At 47.4% G+C, this 17,964-nt stretch overlaps 7 protein-coding genes across 7 annotated transcripts; 3 read left to right on the top strand and 4 right to left on the bottom strand.

Annotated features, from left to right (window-relative positions):
• Positions 1-43: 43 nt before the first annotated feature.
• L228DRAFT_217059 (peptidyl-prolyl cis-trans isomerase-like protein) lies at positions 44-2,600 on the bottom strand. The gene is made up of 7 exons (XM_018330140.1): positions 2,420-2,600; positions 1,985-2,353; positions 1,598-1,932; positions 989-1,533; positions 636-882; positions 340-504; positions 44-239 (listed from the first exon to the last, which is right to left on the bottom strand). The coding sequence occupies exons 1-7, from the start codon at positions 2,526-2,528 to the stop codon at positions 102-104; spliced, it is 1,908 nt and encodes a 635-aa protein (XP_018192383.1). The 5' UTR covers positions 2,529-2,600; the 3' UTR covers positions 44-101.
• Positions 2,601-2,728: 128 nt separating this feature from the next.
• Positions 2,729-4,002, bottom strand: L228DRAFT_243353 (integral membrane protein). The gene is made up of 7 exons (XM_018331665.1): positions 3,807-4,002; positions 3,716-3,753; positions 3,642-3,665; positions 3,397-3,589; positions 3,286-3,337; positions 3,066-3,225; positions 2,729-3,013 (listed from the first exon to the last, which is right to left on the bottom strand). Exons 1-7 carry the CDS (start codon positions 3,879-3,881, stop codon positions 2,836-2,838), a joined length of 720 nt encoding a protein of 239 aa, XP_018192382.1. The 5' UTR covers positions 3,882-4,002; the 3' UTR covers positions 2,729-2,835.
• A 622-nt stretch (positions 4,003-4,624) lies between these two features.
• Positions 4,625-7,992, top strand: L228DRAFT_258196 (hypothetical protein). The gene is made up of 4 exons (XM_018334060.1): positions 4,625-4,903; positions 4,959-4,985; positions 5,039-6,645; positions 6,696-7,992. Exons 1-4 carry the CDS (start codon positions 4,842-4,844, stop codon positions 7,757-7,759), a joined length of 2,760 nt encoding a protein of 919 aa, XP_018192381.1. The 5' UTR covers positions 4,625-4,841; the 3' UTR covers positions 7,760-7,992.
• L228DRAFT_226650 (ATP11-domain-containing protein) lies at positions 7,986-9,365 on the bottom strand. The gene is made up of 2 exons (XM_018330429.1): positions 9,127-9,365; positions 7,986-8,957 (listed from the first exon to the last, which is right to left on the bottom strand). The coding sequence occupies exons 1-2, from the start codon at positions 9,300-9,302 to the stop codon at positions 8,189-8,191; spliced, it is 945 nt and encodes a 314-aa protein (XP_018192380.1). The 5' UTR covers positions 9,303-9,365; the 3' UTR covers positions 7,986-8,188.
• Positions 9,366-10,234: 869 nt separating this feature from the next.
• On the top strand, positions 10,235-12,549 carry L228DRAFT_217053 (acetyl-CoA synthetase-like protein). The gene is made up of 4 exons (XM_018330139.1): positions 10,235-10,517; positions 10,589-11,224; positions 11,305-11,618; positions 11,733-12,549. The coding sequence occupies exons 1-4, from the start codon at positions 10,418-10,420 to the stop codon at positions 12,354-12,356; spliced, it is 1,674 nt and encodes a 557-aa protein (XP_018192379.1). The 5' UTR covers positions 10,235-10,417; the 3' UTR covers positions 12,357-12,549.
• A 31-nt stretch (positions 12,550-12,580) lies between these two features.
• L228DRAFT_258193 (EXS-domain-containing protein) lies at positions 12,581-14,665 on the bottom strand. The gene is made up of 5 exons (XM_018334059.1): positions 14,342-14,665; positions 14,214-14,263; positions 13,450-14,150; positions 13,053-13,375; positions 12,581-12,876 (listed from the first exon to the last, which is right to left on the bottom strand). Exons 1-5 carry the CDS (start codon positions 14,430-14,432, stop codon positions 12,800-12,802), a joined length of 1,242 nt encoding a protein of 413 aa, XP_018192378.1. The 5' UTR covers positions 14,433-14,665; the 3' UTR covers positions 12,581-12,799.
• A 247-nt stretch (positions 14,666-14,912) lies between these two features.
• On the top strand, positions 14,913-16,052 carry L228DRAFT_207103 (hypothetical protein; the record flags this gene model as incomplete). Its single annotated transcript, XM_018329706.1, has 2 exons — positions 14,913-15,294; positions 15,397-16,052. 2 exons carry the CDS (start codon positions 14,913-14,915, stop codon positions 16,050-16,052), a joined length of 1,038 nt encoding a protein of 345 aa, XP_018192377.1.
• Between the last annotated feature and the right edge of the window lie 1,912 nt (positions 16,053-17,964).

Here is a 17,964-nt window from a genome sequence, read left to right as displayed (position 1 = left end):
TAGATGGAATTTGTACTTTGAGCGACAAGGTTTGTCTTTGTATTCCCGCTTTTCTAACTTTGTGGCGTGATGATTTGAGGTATTGAGTATTTAAAAACTAATTATACAATAGAAATATTGATGATCTTGATATCTTCCTCTGGTCGCTCCTTGTACACTCGCGTGTTCTCGATCCGATGCACCACGTCCAGACCCTGGACTGCTCGTCCGAAAATGGTGTGTTTGTTGTCTAACCATGGCTGTTGATTTTGAGAATTAGCATTAGCATTCGAATTCGCAGCTCACGTGCTCGCTGGGGAAGTAGCTTGGGGAGAGGTCGAAGGATTCAGGTACACTTACTGTTTTCTCGGTGGTAATGAAAAATTGTGACCCGTTGGTGTTGGGGCCGGCGTTTGCCATGCTGACTGTATACGGCTTGTCGTGCTTTAGTGTTGAGAATTCGTCTTCGAATTCGCGGCCCCAGATGCTTTCGCCACCTGTGCCGTCGCCGAGGGGGTCGCCGGTCTTTTGAAGAAAAAACTTTCGTCAGTAACTTCGACCAAGGAGGACAGAAAGGCGGACGAAAGAATAGAGCAAAGAACATAGAGGAGAATTCAGAAGATAGAAGTAATGTTAATGAAAATGGCAAAGCTCACCTGGATCATAAACTTGCGAATTACTCGGTGGAAGATAACATCATTGTAGTAACCGTTCTTTGCGTGGGTGACAAAGTTCTCGACCGCTTTGGGCGCAGCTTCGGGATATAATCGAATGCGAATATCGCCGTAGGTGGTGTGCAGCACGGCACCTGAGCCCGTCTGCGCAGGCTTGGCTTCAAGCTGTTGTCGAGCATTGAGGTTCCGAGGCTTTTCATTCTGGACGTCTCGCTCGGATTTGCTGATTCTGATGACGCCGAGAGTGTTAGCTAACGGGAAAGATGAGGCCGACGGGGAGAGGGGAAAGAGACGACAAGCAGGAGGGTTCTGAATGTTCAAGGGGCGTAGCTTACTCTTCTTCATTTGTAAAGATGTAGAACCGAACTTTGCCAGAGCCAGTGGTGATGAGCATGGGATCGCGAGCTTCGGCGTCTTGGAGGAGAGGGTTTGCACTGGCAGCCATAGATACCGTGACGAGTCCTTTCTTCTGAGGCTGGCCTTGGTAAAGAGCCAAATTGAGCGCGCGGAATGGTTCGTCTTTGCCATATACCCGCACCACGCGGTTTGTAAAGGTGTTGATTACTTTTGTGCCGAGCAACGAGCCATAGAGAATAAAGTGACCGGATTCGTCAAAGATAACATTGATTCTGTAGCGCACGGCAGGATTCTCGAGTTCTCGCTCAACAGCAAGGCGTCTGCCAAACTCAACGTCCTCAAGTTTCTGAAGCGCAGTGCCAGCCTGCTGCATTTCAGTAAGAGTCATCAGCGACTCGTCGTAAGTACGATAAAGTTTTCCTGTAGCAAAATCGAACACGCGGACTTTTCGGTCCGGGAAGGAGAAGGTGGCAAATCTTGAGCCGTCTGGAGAAATGGTAATGGATGTCGGAACGGATTTTGACTGTCGTCTGTTCAGCATTCTGCTCTAGCTTTCCAAATGGAGATTGTTACACGGTAATTTGTACCTTTTTAAAGTCAAACAAATTGGTGGAACTCTTGAACTCAAAGACATTATCTGGTTTGTCATAACTGCCATGCGGTGTCCAGTACTCCAGCATGCCATTATCATCCGCCGAGACCACGCAGTCAAACGTATCATTAAAGGCCATAGCGCATATGGGGCTTCGATGCAAGCTCGTTATCGTATGTATTGGCGTAGGGTTCTCTCCTCGCCCGTCAAAGATGTGTATTGAGTGCGTTACTTCGTCCGAGACGGCCAGAAGCGGCAGTGATGCTCCCTTCTTGTGCACCCAACATAGAGATTTCGGAGTAATTTCTAGCGTGAGCATGGCCAAGAGATCTATTTGTCGGAGTCAGAGCCAAATTTCTTCTACTGGGGCTTTGTAGCCTACCGAATGTTATAACGTCGAATATCTTCACAGTGCGATCACCGCCCGCGGTCGCAAAGCTCCTTCCATCCGTACTGACACTGACGGCCTTGATCTCGGCCAAGTGCGCTTTAAATTCCTTGACAAACTCAATTCCCGAGACGACCTTCTTCCAAAACTTTACGACGCCATCGATGGAGCTGGTGATCAAAAAATCCGTAAAAGGTGTTATCGTGACAAAGGAAAGTTGGTCTTTGTGCATCAGAGATTTCGAATATCGCGGCGAGCTTGGTAATGAGGATATGTAGAGCTTTTCGTACGGTAGGACACGACGCTTCTTCTTCGGCGCGGCAGAAGGGAGCGCTGGCCCTACATCATCATCGGAAGACGATTCTGCTACGAAAAATCTTGTCAGAAACGTGCATTGATCAAGGGTCGAGCAATGGCACGAAACTTTACCTTCCTCACTTCCTTCAGGAACAGCTCCATTTTCTGGTTTAGAAGCTTCTTCGGCTTCAAGCCTAGCCCGTTTATGCGGCCTTGGGATATCTGTATTATCACCGTCCATATGGTATCTTCAACGTCACGCGCCAATTGGCAGGGAAAAGAATTATTGGACAGTTTCCAGCGGCTTCTGTTTAGCTACAGCTAATTTTGTCAAGCGGTGTTCTACAGCGTCATGAAAGTCACATCGCGAAACGAGAACGCTGCACGTGATCGCCATGGATTGATTTATGGGATGTTTTGACCACTCAACTCGAAGATATTGTCAAATTTTGAATCTATTTAATGAAATTGTACGAGTCTATTTCTAGGCATTATAGAATTCTTTGGTAGCTTTACAACCCATCAACTGGCCTCAACTATGGCACTTTCTAAGCTTTCTTGACATCGCCAGGTTTAGCGTGGGGGTCGCTGCTAGTTCCAAATCCATTGACTCGGCCATAAAGCCATTTCAGAGTCGCAGTGCTCAATGCCATAACTAGCGCACTAAAGGTAAACAAAACCAGTCTCCACGGTTGAGAGAGAGCTTCGAATAGCGGATAAGGATACCTTGTAGCGAGTTAATTAAAAAGCCACTGCATTTAAGATTAGATGATCTCACCATCCATTGTGCTTATAGCATTGCTCTACCCAGAGCCAGTAAGAAAATGCAAGAACACCACTGACACCGATAGATGGCAGCGCCGAAATGGTCCAAGGCGGTGAAAGTAGAAGGAGGTCCACTACAAGCATGATTGCCGGGACAGCATGAAAGCCAAGATCTAGACAAATCCGTCAGTTAGTTGAATTCAATTCGACTATGATTAAATTGGTTGAATTACCAGCTCGTAGGTCAAGCTTTACCCATTCAGGCATGACAAGGTTCTTGTCAATCTATAAAAGGTCAATAAAAATCAAATGTGATGCAAAAACTTATCTCGAGGAAGACAAACAGATCTGATGCTCCAGTATAAGAGACTGATGAGAACCTCCAGCGGGGCGCTGGCGACAGCAAGATTGTTCTTTATCAAGAACAAACGTGGTGATTGAAAAGCGTCTGCCAGCAGCCCTACAATAAAAGTTGCTGTCGCTAGAGACAGTCCAATGATGGTCAAATATTGCATATGCCATCCATAAGAGTCATTTCTGCATTAAGGATTAATCTTAGGCCGCAAAAGAACCAGTTGAGGAAGCATACACTGGATTTGGCCAATCCACCAAACTAGCAGAAAATCAGCACAGGTTGCCAGAATAGTCTGAGGTTAGGCTCACTATTTGAATGACAGAGAGAAGCTCAACAAACCAAGACTCTTGAAATTGATCAGCAGGAATCCTCCCAAGTCTAATATAATTGACAGCATACGTGGACAAATGCGGAAACGCCCCGGGACGGCGAATGCAAACGCTGCAGAGGATGTTTACCAATGAGTCGATCCATGGCCGCAGACAACTTATAGCAAACAGATCCAAAGCTGGAAAGCGAAATATAACAGAAATGGCAAATAAATATTTTGGTTTAAGGGAAGTGGTTATTAATCTATACAGATGGATGTCTAGGTGATGACGATGATGTATTGTTTATCCGATCTATTTTAGACCGAGGGAACCCGAGGGACCCTTGTCCACCTGTCCAGCGCCCAATCGGCCCACCAATGAAATGGCCGGGGCATCAGGTGAGACTTTCCATCAACGCCGTGATATAACCAAAATTGCTTAAATACTTTTTGATACCTCAAACACCGCTATGCTGACCGAAGAATATACATTACGAATCTCCATCGAAATTTACCGGTTGAGTACTTCATCAGAGCACAGTATTTGACACCAACGAATACAGATAGAAACTGAGCTGAGTGCGGTCTGATGTGCGTTGTGGAAAGCATTTTGCATTTCTCTGTTATAAAAATTCTGGAAAATTGACATCTAAAAAAAAGATATCGATCTTGAGGAAGGAGTCAAAAGAGCTTCACCCTTGCCCATCATGTCAACACTGCATTCTACAAAGCTGCTGGATGTCATGGGACTGTTATCTCAGGGCATAGTTATCTCGGCATGTTCCGCTCCGGGGACCCTGAGATGCCATTTTGCTTCGCCTTTCCCCGCCGCCGGTTCATTACGCTTATCTCTGACCTGAACTTGGGCCGGCCCGGACCCTGCACAATTGCAAAATCACCGCGACATCTTTAGAAATTTGTTGATGTCTCTCCCCAAAGCATTATACCTTGAGCTACTTCGCTCGTGGAATGTATGAGCACCATGAAATGTCTATAATATTTACTCACCATCAATCCCCATTAGAGCTGGGAGCTTTATCTATAGCCGATAACGGGGACCACCGAGAGGTTGATAACAATAGCTCCGGCTGCACGCTTCATTGCGTAACGTTTATTTGACAATTATGCCGCGACCAAGAAAAGTCGGCGGGCCGGAGCCGAAGAAGAGAAGCAGGAATGGGTGCTGGTAAGCCCTTTCTTGAGAGAGCCGCTTGTGAATTTATTTTCTGAAAGAACATTAGGCCATGCAAGGGCAGAAAAGTGAAGTGGTAAGAGTCCGTTGAGCCCGTCTCATATTCAACATTAATAACGCTCCATCTAGTGGCGAGGAGAAGCCTTCTTGCCTCAACTGCGAACGTCAAGGCGAGAAATGCGACTATAGTATTCGTCTCAATTGGGATGGGAGAACAAAGAAAAAGAGTGATGGTGGCTCAGCGACAATTATCAGCTTCAGCGGCCCAGGTCAAGCTTCATGTTCATATCCGAGGAACTTACATGGCTCCAGCACAATATCGGCGTCTTCTACGTATCCATTGTACTATGGAAAAGCCTCTACGGGGGTGGATGAACATGGGCTATCGTCAACCAACAGGTCAATGAATTCCTTCACGCCTGCTCTTCCAAAGGGTGGAAATCAACTTGACGATTTCTCGTATCGGTCATCACCAGCCGGCTCAATGACATCGACGGGAATGACATTCAGCGATGTATCGACACCTGCGCGCTCGCCATCGGTGGCCGAATCTCCCTCGGACTTACCCATTTTGGACCCGGCATTGCTGGGCACGGCCGAACGCGCAGCCTCCTCCCCTTGGACTGGTACATCACAAACGTCACAAACGTCACTGCCTTCCATTTTGCCTTACATGAACCAGCTTTCAGGTTCGGCTCACCAAACTTCGAGTCAATCTTCTAGGCATGGCCGCAATCAGATGGCGGCTGAGAGGAGCTCGCCTATGGGAAGCATAAATATATACGATTCCAATCAAAACTCTGGCGAACCTAATTATGATGCTGGTGAGGAATCACAATCACAAGCGCGAGCTCCGCCTTTATATCCGCATACTCGATCATTCAATATGCCTCCACCCGCACACAGCTTGTCACTCAGTAATACGGGTTTGCCAATCACAGTTCAAAGTCTTCAAGAGTATGATTCTGGCTCAGGCCATCGGACGAAACGTATCCGGCTTAGTCCCTCTTCAGAACTGCACCACGTCTCCAGCATACATCCAGGCCATGATTTTATTGGAATGGACCGCCAACGCACCAGCTCTGTTGCTACCTTGGACAATGCACCATCACTCCCTGCACGGCTTCAGCCGAACAGCCCTTATGGCTCGGCAAATAGTCCCTTGAATTCTGGGAATTCCATCGTAGGATCTGAAGATGGCCATACCGGCGCCTTATCCGGGCTATCACCTTACACTAATCAACCTTCTCCGGATTTGCGTCGCCTTTCTGTCCATTCACTCTTATCCGGACCACAAAAGGGAGAAAATCCAGGCTTTGCTCAACATATATCGTCTGTAGTATCTCCCGGAGAAGACGAGAGTATTACGTACGGATTCGACTGTGGTGCCCCAGATTTGGACGTAAACAAGAATGACGATGTCAACGCAATCACCAGTTTCTCATCCACGGAATCTGACATTCTGGACATTGTGCCAAACACCTTTGAAGACGATTTCTATTCTTTTATAGAGTTTGGATTCGGCATACAGGCAAAGGACGCCGCTTTTGAAAGTGGCGGCTATTATAGCAAACCGGTTCCCGTCAAAATACCCAGGTCACTCGAGCCTCTTCCATCTCTATTATTAGACAATCGGATGAATCTTTTATATTTTCATCATTTTCTCAATAATACGGCTAGAATTCTTGTGCCTCATGACTGCTCTGAGAATCCTTTTAGACATATTCTCCCGAGAAGTAAGTCATCTGAGCGCCTGCCAACATGTTTTAGTTGCTAAATGATATAGTGGCCATTGCCGATGAGAATCTTCTAAGCTTGCTATTGGCATATTCTGCTAGTCACCGTGCCAGGCTTCTTAAATATCCGGAACCGGTCAACCGCATCGCGCTTTGGGTTCAAAATGTCTTTCCAGCCCTTCGAAAAGCGCTCGACAACAGTCACGAGCAAGTGTCAGACGCCAATCTCGCAACAGCCATAATGCTGTCGTCCTTGGAAATTGTGTCTCCAAATACTTTTGAAGTTGCTATTCCTTGGCAGGATCATCTTGGCATTGCGAAGCGAATGATTGCTACGCGCGGAGGTACTCAGGCGTCTCATCGCAAGGACAAAGTTCTCTACTTTTTGAGCCGGTGGCTTGCCTATTTGGACGTACTGGGCAGTCTGGGTGGAGGGAAGAGCGACCGACCATTGTTCACAGGTAGCTACTGGATAGATAACTCTCAAGACGACGGCGAAAATTCTGAAATTGATTGCGTTCTTGGCTTCACAAGCCAATGCGCTAATATCCTCGCGAGAGTTGCTGAATTGGCTCGACAATGTCACGGCGAGAGAATCGATCCCGAAGGCAATCCTCTACCGGAATGGGCACCATCACCAGAAATTGCCGCAGAAGCTGAAGATCTTCGGCGGTTGTTGCACACTTCCTGCTCGCGCGTGTACCGAGGCTGCGTTCACAGGACCGTCGAGCCTGATAGCGACACGGATCTGGACTCTATGGAAATGGTTGCCATGAATGAGTCTTTCCACTGGACTGGTTTGATTCATCTAGATCGTCGTGTCCTTGGCTGGCCATCGTCCCATCCCGAGGTCCAAAAGTGCGTGCAAAACATTATTGGGACTTTTACCAAAATGCGGAGAGGAGGGACGGCAGAAGCCTGCCTTCTTTTCCCAATGTTTACTGCAGGCTGTGACGCAAAAGATGCATCCCAGCGCGAACTCATCCTCGAGCGGATCAAAAGCGTTGAGCTCTCGGGTATGACGCAGGCACATAAGACGCGAGTGCTCATGCAGAAAGCTTGGGATACTGGGAAGCCGTGGGAGACTTTGGTCGCTGGGGAATTTTTTGGCTAAATAGCGCAACAGCATCGCTCTTTTGACGCTTCTTCGACTGGTCGTAAGCACAGGACCTTTCTTTTGTTTCGCAGCGAGCATATTATATTCTCTGCGCGCCGACTTGAGCATTCGTAAGCGACCATACGAGATCACATTATTATTCAATTTACTCAACTTCTTCGCCGCGATTCCTTGATGGGACATTTCAGAAGTCGGTATATACCATTTACGTGTCAAAACATGACCACCTCTATTTTTTTTTTTTTTTTTTTTTTTCAGAAAATACACAGAAAAGTCCCATAGCTAAACTCCAGTCGCTCCTGGCGTGATGCAATTTCGAGCCCAGTGTCTGGACATCCGAGCATTCCACCTCGTCTCTTTTAATCCGATTGACTTGTAAATAATATACATGAAGAAATGATACACACTTGACGTTGGTGGATTCATTCAAAGCTTTTCAGCCTCTTCCAATAGCTCCTCAACCTTGAACCCAGCATCGCCTTGGCTAAACTGTTCGAGCAATTTCTGTCGACCAGGGGTTTGCTGGTCTTCAATAGCGTAGAACTTTTGCAAACACATGAGCAAGAAGCGAGAGTCATCGACACTGACGCCGGAACTCTCCACGACGGCTCCCTGGAGCAAGACGAGGCCCTTTGAATCAGCAAGGTCGAGGTGATGCGTGATAGTCGTATGAGGCTGAGCGAACTCTCCGCGCAGCTTGAATTCTGCCAGACTTGTGAACAGCACGGTCGCCTGGTCTAAAGTCGGGAACGTCCATTGCAGGAAATGAATCTCGGCACCCTGTTCCTCGCGCGGGAGAGGCAAGATGAATTGCGGATATTTCCGTGCGGTCTCTGCAATCCGCGCATATGTGCTTGCGGGAACCACGGCGCAGAGAGAGTTCTTGTCGTTGGCGTGTCGTAATCTCCAGATATATTCAATTTCCTTGGGCGGGAGCGATTGCGTCTTTTCCACGTCGATGAAGGAAGACAGTGTCTTCACGCCCGGAGGAACCTTGGAGTTCGGCGACGAAGCGCTTGCAGGGGGGGTAGATCCATTGAAAGTTGGGCTGGGCGTGGGTTCGGTTTGCGGTGTTGGCGGAGGTGGTGGCGGAGGAAAGGGGGAGTTGGCGCCAGGGACAGCAGCCTCTTTGCGGAACGCATCAATTTTCTCTTTGTAGACCTCTTTCAGCTCATCGACATTATTCAATCCTTGTCTGAAAATGTACAGAATATGCGTTAGCGTTAATTGATGGAAACCTGTCGATGATTTTTCTTGTGTATAATAATATTGGGCGTATGATATTATAGAGTACAGTATATTCAATTGGATTCAAATTTTTGAAAACGAGTCAATTGGATTTCTCTCAAATAGATCTCACTTACTCTTTGGCCTTTTCGGTCAGCTTTTCCCGATACTTATCAACGTAGCGGTTAGGATCGCGATGCGTGGCCAAGAATCGAACATCGTGCACCTGCGCCCATCGTCGCTGTGTGCCGCGAAGAGGCAGCGTAGCTGAGCGCAGCGCGGAGCGGAGAGAAGGTGCCCGAAAAGCAGACATTATATGCAATCCTCTTCAGAGGCAAAATAGCAATAGTGATCTCAGCCTTGACGCTTTCGAGCTATCAATTCGTCTTTCTCTTTCGGTCAATGGAGATCGGAGGTCGGACGGCGATAGGGTATTAGTAACAAGTTAGTCAGCATGATCGGCGGGACTACTGTACGAGCTCCGGTCCATGGACCGAGAAAACCCTCGGGACCGAGGATCTTTGAGCTTGACATTTCCAGGCTGACACATTGAACTGGATTAGTTATTTCCAAATGGCACACAACTCATGAATTATAACTGTGGAAGCGGCTTATATTTAACACTCTGACAATCCTCCAGCATATAGAACTCGTCTGAATTGATTCAAGCGGCCAATTGCGGTCTGTAATCCAAGCGGATAGCTTCGGTAATATAGAAATGACAAGTTGCGGTGTCCCTGTCACTCGGCGCAGCTTAACCAAAATAGCGGGGTAAAACACGTTGTAACGGCGCCCCAACGCAACCGACAAACAAGGATTCGTACGGGAGGGTGACAAGGTCAAGGGCTGTGCCGCAGGTATAGGTCTGCCCTAATATACTTACGGGCAACAATTTCTCAACTGGATTTCAGTTGAGGTAAGGCCCATTAACCTCGCCCGTGAGGCCTTCTCTCATTAAACATTTTAACTGTATCCAGTCAGTACCGAGAAGAGTATCGACGACCCGATGACCGAAATCTTATACCGAGAACCTCGGTCCCTTTCTCCACACTTTTTGCTCGGCCCGTCGATCAAGCGGTGCCCTGACGCAAAGACCATCATGCAAGTGACCCCTTAGGGGAGTTATTGCTATACTCCGTAGTGTGACGAGGGGTAAACGGGGGTTATTGCTGCTTTTCGGGCAAACATTGCTTTGTATATTTGGCTTGAAGCCGAACAATTGAGCTCGGCGATAACTTCTATTCTAGACATACTGCATAGCCGCACACATAATTTACACACTTGATCTTATTTTTGTTGACCATTGCTTATCCATAAAAATTCGCGCGTTATTTAAGGGCCCCACCACCGTCCATAGCTTTAGCTCTTGAGCGCCACTTGCACAACCACAGACCCTCATACTCAATCCCTTCAACAATTACTGCCATCATGCCCACTGAATCAAGTTACCCGCTGCAAGATATCCCAGATATCGATCTTTGGGATTTTCTCTTTGAAAGAAAAGACCGGAAATTTCCAGATGACAAAGGTAAACAGCTCCAGTTACTTGCACCAACAGTCAAGCTTATTTATTCGGTCTGACTCATCCCACCCACCTAGTTATTTACTTGGATCCATATACCAAACGATCATATACCTATGCACAAACTCGAAAAACAGCATTAGATTTCGGCAAAGGTCTCAAGTCACAATGGGATTGGCAAAAAGGCGATGTTTTAGCTGTGTTCTCGCCAAACTGCATTGATACACCCGCTATTACATGGGGCACACTATGGACCGGCGGGATCATTTCCTCTGCGAATCCGAGCTATACAGTGGACGAGCTAGCCTTTCAGTTGGGTGACTGTCAAGCCAAAGCTCTGGTTACGCAGAAGCCACTGCTAAAATTGGCTGTGGAGGCTGCGCGAAGAGTCGGCCTGAGTCCTGACAGGATAATACTCATCGGTGATGAGAGGGACGAGCAAGGGAAATTCAAGCATTTTTCGAGCATTCTGAACATCTCTGGCGTTGCAAGATGGCGTAAACCTCGAATAGATCCTGCAAAGGATCTTGCGTTTCTTGTTTACTCCTCGGGCACCACGGGGCATCCGAAAGGCGTAATGCTCTCGCACAGAAACATTGTCAGTAATACGATGATGATCACTTTAGGAGAATGGCGGCATCTATCGTGGGACAGTTGTCCAGATGGGAAAGGTGATCGCGTAATGGCATTTCTGCCTTTCTACCATATATACGGTAACCCCTCCCCCCTTCCTTTCCCATTTCCTGCTCCATTGGTAATAACTTGAAACTAATACGTTACCGTGCTTTCCAAGGTCTAACAAACCTCATTCACCAATCTCTATACGCGGGATTCACGCTCGTGGTCATGCCGAAATTCAACATTGAAGACTTCTGCTCTATCGTCCAAGAACATCGAATCACATTCATCTACGCAGTACCTCCAGTTATTCTCCTTTTAGGAAAACATCCCATCGTGAAGAAGTACGACTTTCGATCAGTGCGAATGATCAATTCTGGCGCTGCGCCCCTAAGTAAAGAGCTCGTGGAAGCCGCATATAAGAACGTGAGAGTCCCAATAAAGCAGGGTTATGGCCTCACCGAAACTAGCCCCACAACGCACACACAGGTATGTAGTCTCCCCCCAAAGGCCAAAACCTTCTTTCCCTCCTTCTCCCGCTATAGCAGTATGACTATACCAAGAGAGACGATTCATTGGAATTAACATAATACTCATCTTTAGCCTTGGGAAGAATGGTACGCAACCGTCGGGTCAGTCGGAAAACTCCTTCCCAACCAAGTCGCAAAATACATGGCACCGGACGGCCAAACAGAAGTGCCTATTGGCGAAACCGGCGAGCTTTGGATCAAAGGCCCCAATGTCTGCATCGGATACCACAAGAATCCAGAGGCTACCAAACAAGCCTTGACGCCCGACGGATACTTCAAAACAGGCGATATCGGGTACCAAGATGCCCAGGGAAACTTTTACATCACCGACCGCGTCAAGGAATTGATCAAGTACAAGGGATTCCAAGTCGCGCCGGCCGAGCTAGAGGGTCTACTCTCGTCGCATCCAAAGGTCGCTGATGTCGCCGTTGTCGGGGTGCATATCCCGCATGAAGCCACCGAGGTGCCGCGTGCATATGTTGTTCCCGCGACAGGAGTAAATGCCGGAAAAGAGACGGAGGATGAGATTGTCGCGTGGCTTTCCGAGCGTGTGGCTCACTATAAACGTCTGCGAGGCGGGATTAGGTTCATTGACGCCGTGCCGAAAACCTTGAGCGGAAAGATTCTAAGGAAAGTGTTGAAGGAGAAGGCGGCCCAAGAAGAGGCAGGAAACGCTCCTGTTAAGGCTAAGCTGTGATTTTGAGATATTTTGTGGAAGATGTGCAAAAAGGCACCAGCATCTTTTTTGCTTTAGGCGTTTGAGTACCTCTCTTGTTAAATTATTATTGGATTAATTTTTTTTTGTTTTCCTCGATTGCTTTTTTGAGCGATCTTGCAAATTCCAAGTAGGCATAGGCAAGATAACGAATAATGTAAATAAACCATCGGTCTTTGTAAAAATATTTTATTTATTTTCGCATAGCCTTATTCCGTCCTGAGAGTAGTAGTTTGATGATTTAGGTAAATCATATCAAGGTTAAGGAAGACAAGTATTAAACAAGAGAAGGGATATATGGTGGCAATACAGTTTCTAACTTCCTAGCGGATATAAGGTAGTTGCTCAAAAAAAAAAGAAGGAGCAGTGCATAATGGTATATTCAGGGCGCCGTATCAATAACCAAGAGATATATTTTTGGCCAATCAATCGTCATCGATCTTTCCGTTAAAGTTTGCAAGAAGAATATCATCTTGCGCGGGGCCGCGGTTATTGTTGCGAACTGATATTGAAGAATTTATGTTAGCGTCAACTGAAACACGGCTAAGGAGAGAGGAGAAAGCAGAGAGAAGAAAACGAAGGGCAAAAGAAAAACGGGAATGGGAAAAGGAACACAAATTGAGCTGAGATTTCTTTGGAAAAAAGGAAACCTTTGTGATGAGCAAAGGATGAACATACCCCATTCGGTCTCAACGCGGAAGAAGATCCAAATCCAACGGCGGAGAACCTCGAGGAGCTGCATGACAAATATCCCGCTCTCGATATCATTGAAACGGTCCAAGTGCGGTGAAAGCTTCATAATCCATGTACAGCGGAGCACAAAATCTATGGCAATAACCGCATAGTAGATTTCATCCGTGTGAAAGTACAGGTGTTGGCGCAGACCCCACGGATGCTCCGGGTTGTTTCGCTCCACGGTGCCTGAAAAAAGGCTGAGATCCCAGTCTTTGGCAACGTCCCAGTAGAAAGAGTAGCCGGAGTTGAGGATGACAAAGAACAACCTGACGGGTTCAAAGTGTGCACGACTTAGTAAAACAGAACCTCTACCCTGATAAAGTCGGAGGATGGGACATACCAAAGACGGAAAAGGCCAGCCTCGGTCATGCCATATGTCGTTCCATGTTGATTAAAGTTCCGCTGCATTGCAGACAGAATGATGACAGGAAAAGCAGAAGAGTACTTAAGGGCATTGGCAAGATGCTGCCCACCCCAGCCAGCCGGACCAATGAATCCATTCTTTTGATTGGATCGCCGAACTCGAAGGTACTCAATCAGACACTGCCGGAGCCGGATAGCACTTGGGATTGCAATGATAATTGGCACAGCGTATGCGCCTCCGCAGGTTCGGTCCGGTCTTCCCGTTGACGATTTCCCGGGGGAGAGAAACATGCACGCCGAAACGTAGAGCTCGCCAAGTATTCTCGCATAGGATGTAAGAGCATCCGCCAAAAGAATGTCGCCGAATTTTCCATCCTGCGCTTCAGCGATACCTCCAATGCTGATGCGTTTAAGAGTCGAGAGGAACCGAAAGCGGCCTGTTTTCGAAAGTCGTCGGACGGGTACTATGAACGAAAGAAAGAGGCCGAGCAGGGAGAGCTGAGGGAGGATTTCCCATTGAACCACGAGTGATGGGTTTCCATGTGTCAGAGACCAGAAGAATAACAGAGAAAGAGCCAGAGGGATAGTTAGGAGGGTCGCAAGATTGTAAGTCGAGGAGTGATGGGACGGCTGAGCTGATGAGCTCCGGGCGGGGTAGCGTATCAAGGACGGCACATCCTAGACATAAGGCAACACGTATCAGCGGATTGAAGAAATCCATCGGGGGATGCAGTCACTTACAATTTTTATCACGGCGAGATAGTGAAGATTAATTGCCCAAGCCCAAACGCCTGTTGACCATCAGCACTGTTGCTTCGATGCGAGCGTCTGCGGGTTTCGCAGAATGGTGATTTATGTAGGATTTTTACCAAAAACTAGAATAATGCCTATTCGGTATGGCAGCGGAAAGTATCGAGTGAAGGAATCTAGTTCTTGTTCAACAGCTGGATCTCCGTCCATATTTATAAGACCCTGGTCCCTGGCGGTCAATTATGACCGCCCCCAAAAATTGTAGGTGTTTCGCAAGGAGAGACTGGGGTCAGAAGGGATTTAAAAAGAGGAACGAGAGTCAGTCAGGGGAAAAGAAGAATGGTAAAAAAGCAAATGCCCGAAAGCAGCAATGATTTCAACTTGAGCTGTTGATCGAGCTCTGGAGAGTCCCCATTGGCGGTGACAATTGCGATGTTGCCCCTACAGCTCCAGAATAAGTGCGGAATCGCTGCACGCGAGGCAATGTCAGGGACCGAGCGAGGGAGCGGACCTCGGGTCGAGCATCTCCGCAACCACAACCCGTCAGGATCGAGGGGAGGAGAAGATCGGGCTTCTGTGCACAACGATGAGGGCATCCTTTTCTCAATCATGACAGATAAACATGCTGCAGAATCTCTAGGACGCAGTCCTACTGACGGACCTTCACGCGCCCCTGCTCAACGAGCGGAAATGCCTCCGTCTTCACGGGCAGTCCGTTCACGCAGCTACCAATACCCATTCGCCGCAGCACCAGATATCATTCGGTCAAATCAGAAGGACGCATATTTTCAAGGGGTCTTACACGATCAACTATCCAATCTCCTTCGCAGAGTCTATGGAGCTCGATTTGCCCATACTCACACGACAGGAGCGCGCACCGTTGCGGATTTACTCTATCTATGCCTGACCACCTTAGCAGGCAACCGTACCTTGGGGGAGGAATACTGTGATATAGTACAGATCGAGTCGTCTTCCGATAGTCTTCAACTTCCGTCTCTTGAGAGACGAGCAGGATACATTTTATCCACGATTCTTCTGCCATATGTGCTGGGAAGAGTCCTTCCGACCTTCCGTCGACGAATCCGGGCCAAACTCGAAGCAAATCTACGACGGTTTTCAAGTTTAGGAGGAAATGCTTCCTCTCAGAATGAGAAGGAAATCACTATCGCTGGAGCAGGAACGAGCAAAAATGTCTCCACATCTCTCGCACATCGCGTCCAAAACTATCTGTTGACGCATCTGGACTCTATTACTTCTCCGTCTCCACTGTATGCTGTCAGCATGGCGGTTTTCTATTTCTCTGGGGCATATTATCATCTGGGTAAGCGGTTATGGGGTTTGCGATATATCTTCACGAAGCGATTGGAAGCGGACGAGCAACGGGTCGGATACGAGGTGCTTGGTGTTCTCTTGGTGCTGCAGATGAGCGTCCAAGCATTTTTACATGTGCGTTCAACCATGGACGAATACTTCTTCAAAGAATCTGCAAGTATAGCGCTATCAGACGCAACAGAAGTCGGGTCTTCCAAAGCCAAAACGTTATCCGGTTCCGACAAGCCGGGTCTCGAGCAACTCACACATACACCAGCTGTGCCGGAAGACCAGCCACGCTTTGACTTACGAAATTCGCAAATAATGCAATGGGTGGGACCAACTCCGCACCAGCGCAAATGCACGTTATGTCTGGAGGAACTCAAAGATCCAAGTGTGACGACATGCGGGCATGTTTTTTGTTGGTCGTGTATCGGTGACTGGTGCCGTGAGAAGGCCGAATGCCCATTGTGCCGGCAGCCGAGTCTTGTACAACACATTTTGCCTTTGAGGGGCTAAACATTTCGGTTCACTTCACATTATTGTCAAACCCAGAGAAAACATGGTTTTCTTGGACTACTACCTCCGTACTTTTTGGAAGAAGAGACATGTGTTTTATATGTCGTGACCAAGCGAAGCGTTTCCTATTTTCTGGCGCAATGAGGTCTTGGGTCTTCAAGCTCAATGTTTACATTTCAACTTTTTTCTCTTCCGTATTTTTTTGCGATACCATCACGATTTAGAATATCAGCCTTGTCAACCAGCAAATCCATCACATGTCTTGCTTTGGCTCGCGTTTCCAAAGCAATGAATCTGTGTCATGAGCAGAATGTTCAATGAGGGATCCGTGATATAATTGAAGCACTTGCGCTTCTCGTCGGCTTTACCTGCACTAGGTCAAAGGCAGAAGGTGAATCCGAGGACAATAATGACGATTTAATCGAGATTCGTCAGTACGGAAAACCTGTTCGTGTCACAAAATATGGTTATTATTGATTCTATGAGAACAAATTAATCAGATATTCTCTTAGCTAAAAGCCACGATCAACTCGATGACCGCGCGACTTAACAGAGGTCACGCCGCGGCAATCATTTGTGGCAAAAGGTGCCCACCTTATTCCAGTCAGCCTCGCCGTACGCCATTATTCTTAGTTGGACGTCGTGATGCCGATCGACTTTCTTACTGGTTCGTCAGAATTTGGCGCAGGAGCGCAGGAGCAAATGAAAACTACTTATCATCCTTATCTACGAAACTTGGCCAGTGTCTACTCTAGCTTCAGGGACGACAGGCAGGGAAAATTTTGGTGCCTAGCCAAGGCACGCGCAGCAGAAGATCTACATGCATCATGCAGATTGTTCTCGATGACCGACTGTAATTATGTAAATTATCAATGACCGGCGCAGAACAATTCTCGAAAAACAGAATGAGCCGCATTATGCAAACTTTGCTGTCCGCATTTGCTGCGCAACCCTGCGAGGCTCTTGGAATGAAACTCCGTTGATCGCGGGCCATCGACATCAAATGTCAAATACAACGTCTGACGGGCTCGGCATTTGCAAGAGATCTTATCTCGTAATATCCAACAGGCCCATTTCTATCCCCTCAGGCTCCTGATTCTGCATCCACGATCGTATTCGCCTCAGGACAATTTTCCGAGAAAAATCCGGAGGCAAGGCTGTAGACGCACTCAAATAGGTAGGATAAATTGACTGATAACCATTTGGGGGGTAAATGGAAATTACTGAACAACCGTAAAATACAAATCAAGTCAGCGCAGCCAAGAATCGGTAATCTTCGGCGAGGTTTATCAGCTTTGGTCGGTTTTATTGTGATTTATAAACACTAGAAGTTTGCGAGTTTGAAAAAGGATACACGAACGAACCGAAAACCGTCCAATGGTGAGGTAAATTGGACATTACTGAATCTCGATTCAAACACGATCTGGGAGATATTACAGTATTACTGTGGGTCATGGAAGCTACTGACCGAATCTAGAAGTCAGATAGCAGAACCGTATCCCTAACTTCTCCCCGTTGCCGATCTACACGGGATAGCGTAATGCACCATTCTCACCTAAGGTAAGTTACGAAAACTTTAAGATGGATGGAAGCTTGACAGGGTAACTGACCATATGTCAGGGGTTTCATTTGATGGAGAAAATCAGTAATTAATGACGGAATGCAGCTTCTGAAAAGCGGCCTCTTAAAATTACTTTCTTAAAGAGGCAAGGGTGTTGCGGCTGGCCGATGTCGGTTCAGATAACGCACTGGAGATAAAAGGGAGTGACGGCGGAGCCTATATGGGGGCCCTCGGGCGTATGTTCAGACGCGCTACGGAGATTATAATTCTTGGCTTCGTCCTCTCAGGGTGCAGGGACGTCTGTGAAGAAGCATGCTGCGGCTACAGGTTTGATGCTTTTTGATATCATTG

This window comes from Xylona heveae (assembly GCF_001619985.1).
Source record: "Xylona heveae TC161 unplaced genomic scaffold L228scaffold_1, whole genome shotgun sequence".
Lineage (NCBI taxonomy): Eukaryota > Fungi > Ascomycota > Xylonomycetes > Xylonales > Xylonaceae > Xylona > Xylona heveae.
The sequence above is the reverse complement of the archived record's forward strand: the minus strand, read 5'-3'. Positions and strand labels throughout refer to the sequence as shown.

Bases quoted from the DNA above. Each gene is read 5' to 3' on its own strand.
- L228DRAFT_217059 (XM_018330140.1), bottom strand. From the start codon at position 2,528: ATGGACGGTGATAATACAGATATCCCAAGGCCGCATAAACGGGCTAGG. The intron at 2,354-2,419 runs GTAAAGTTTCGT...TTTTCGTAGCAG, and splicing joins TCCTGAAGGAAGTGAGGAAG to AATCGTCTTCCGATGATGAT. The intron at 1,933-1,984 runs GTAGGCTACAAA...TCCGACAAATAG, and splicing joins ATTCGACGTTATAACATTCG to ATCTCTTGGCCATGCTCACG.
- L228DRAFT_243353 (XM_018331665.1), bottom strand. From the start codon at position 3,881: ATGGATCGACTCATTGGTAAACATCCTCTGCAGCGTTTGCATTCGCCG. The intron at 3,666-3,715 runs GTGAGCCTAACC...ATTTTCTGCTAG, and splicing joins TTCTCTCTGTCATTCAAATA to TTTGGTGGATTGGCCAAATC. The intron at 3,338-3,396 runs GTTTGTCTTCCT...GACCTTTTATAG, and splicing joins TATACTGGAGCATCAGATCT to ATTGACAAGAACCTTGTCAT.
- L228DRAFT_258196 (XM_018334060.1), top strand. From the start codon at position 4,842: ATGCCGCGACCAAGAAAAGTCGGCGGGCCGGAGCCGAAGAAGAGAAGC. The intron at 4,986-5,038 runs GTAAGAGTCCGT...CGCTCCATCTAG, and splicing joins AAGGGCAGAAAAGTGAAGTG to TGGCGAGGAGAAGCCTTCTT. The intron at 6,646-6,695 runs GTAAGTCATCTG...TAAATGATATAG, and splicing joins TAGACATATTCTCCCGAGAA to TGGCCATTGCCGATGAGAAT.
- L228DRAFT_226650 (XM_018330429.1), bottom strand. From the start codon at position 9,302: ATGTCTGCTTTTCGGGCACCTTCTCTCCGCTCCGCGCTGCGCTCAGCT. The intron at 8,958-9,126 runs GTAAGTGAGATC...GTACATTTTCAG, and splicing joins CTGACCGAAAAGGCCAAAGA to ACAAGGATTGAATAATGTCG.
- L228DRAFT_217053 (XM_018330139.1), top strand. From the start codon at position 10,418: ATGCCCACTGAATCAAGTTACCCGCTGCAAGATATCCCAGATATCGAT. The intron at 10,518-10,588 runs GTAAACAGCTCC...CCACCCACCTAG, and splicing joins GAAATTTCCAGATGACAAAG to TTATTTACTTGGATCCATAT. The intron at 11,619-11,732 runs GTATGTAGTCTC...ACTCATCTTTAG, and splicing joins GCCCCACAACGCACACACAG to CCTTGGGAAGAATGGTACGC.
- L228DRAFT_258193 (XM_018334059.1), bottom strand. From the start codon at position 14,432: ATGGACGGAGATCCAGCTGTTGAACAAGAACTAGATTCCTTCACTCGA. The intron at 14,151-14,213 runs GTAAGTGACTGC...CCTTATGTCTAG, and splicing joins ATCTCGCCGTGATAAAAATT to GATGTGCCGTCCTTGATACG. The intron at 12,877-13,052 runs GTATGTTCATCC...CTTCAATATCAG, and splicing joins CCGCGTTGAGACCGAATGGG to TTCGCAACAATAACCGCGGC.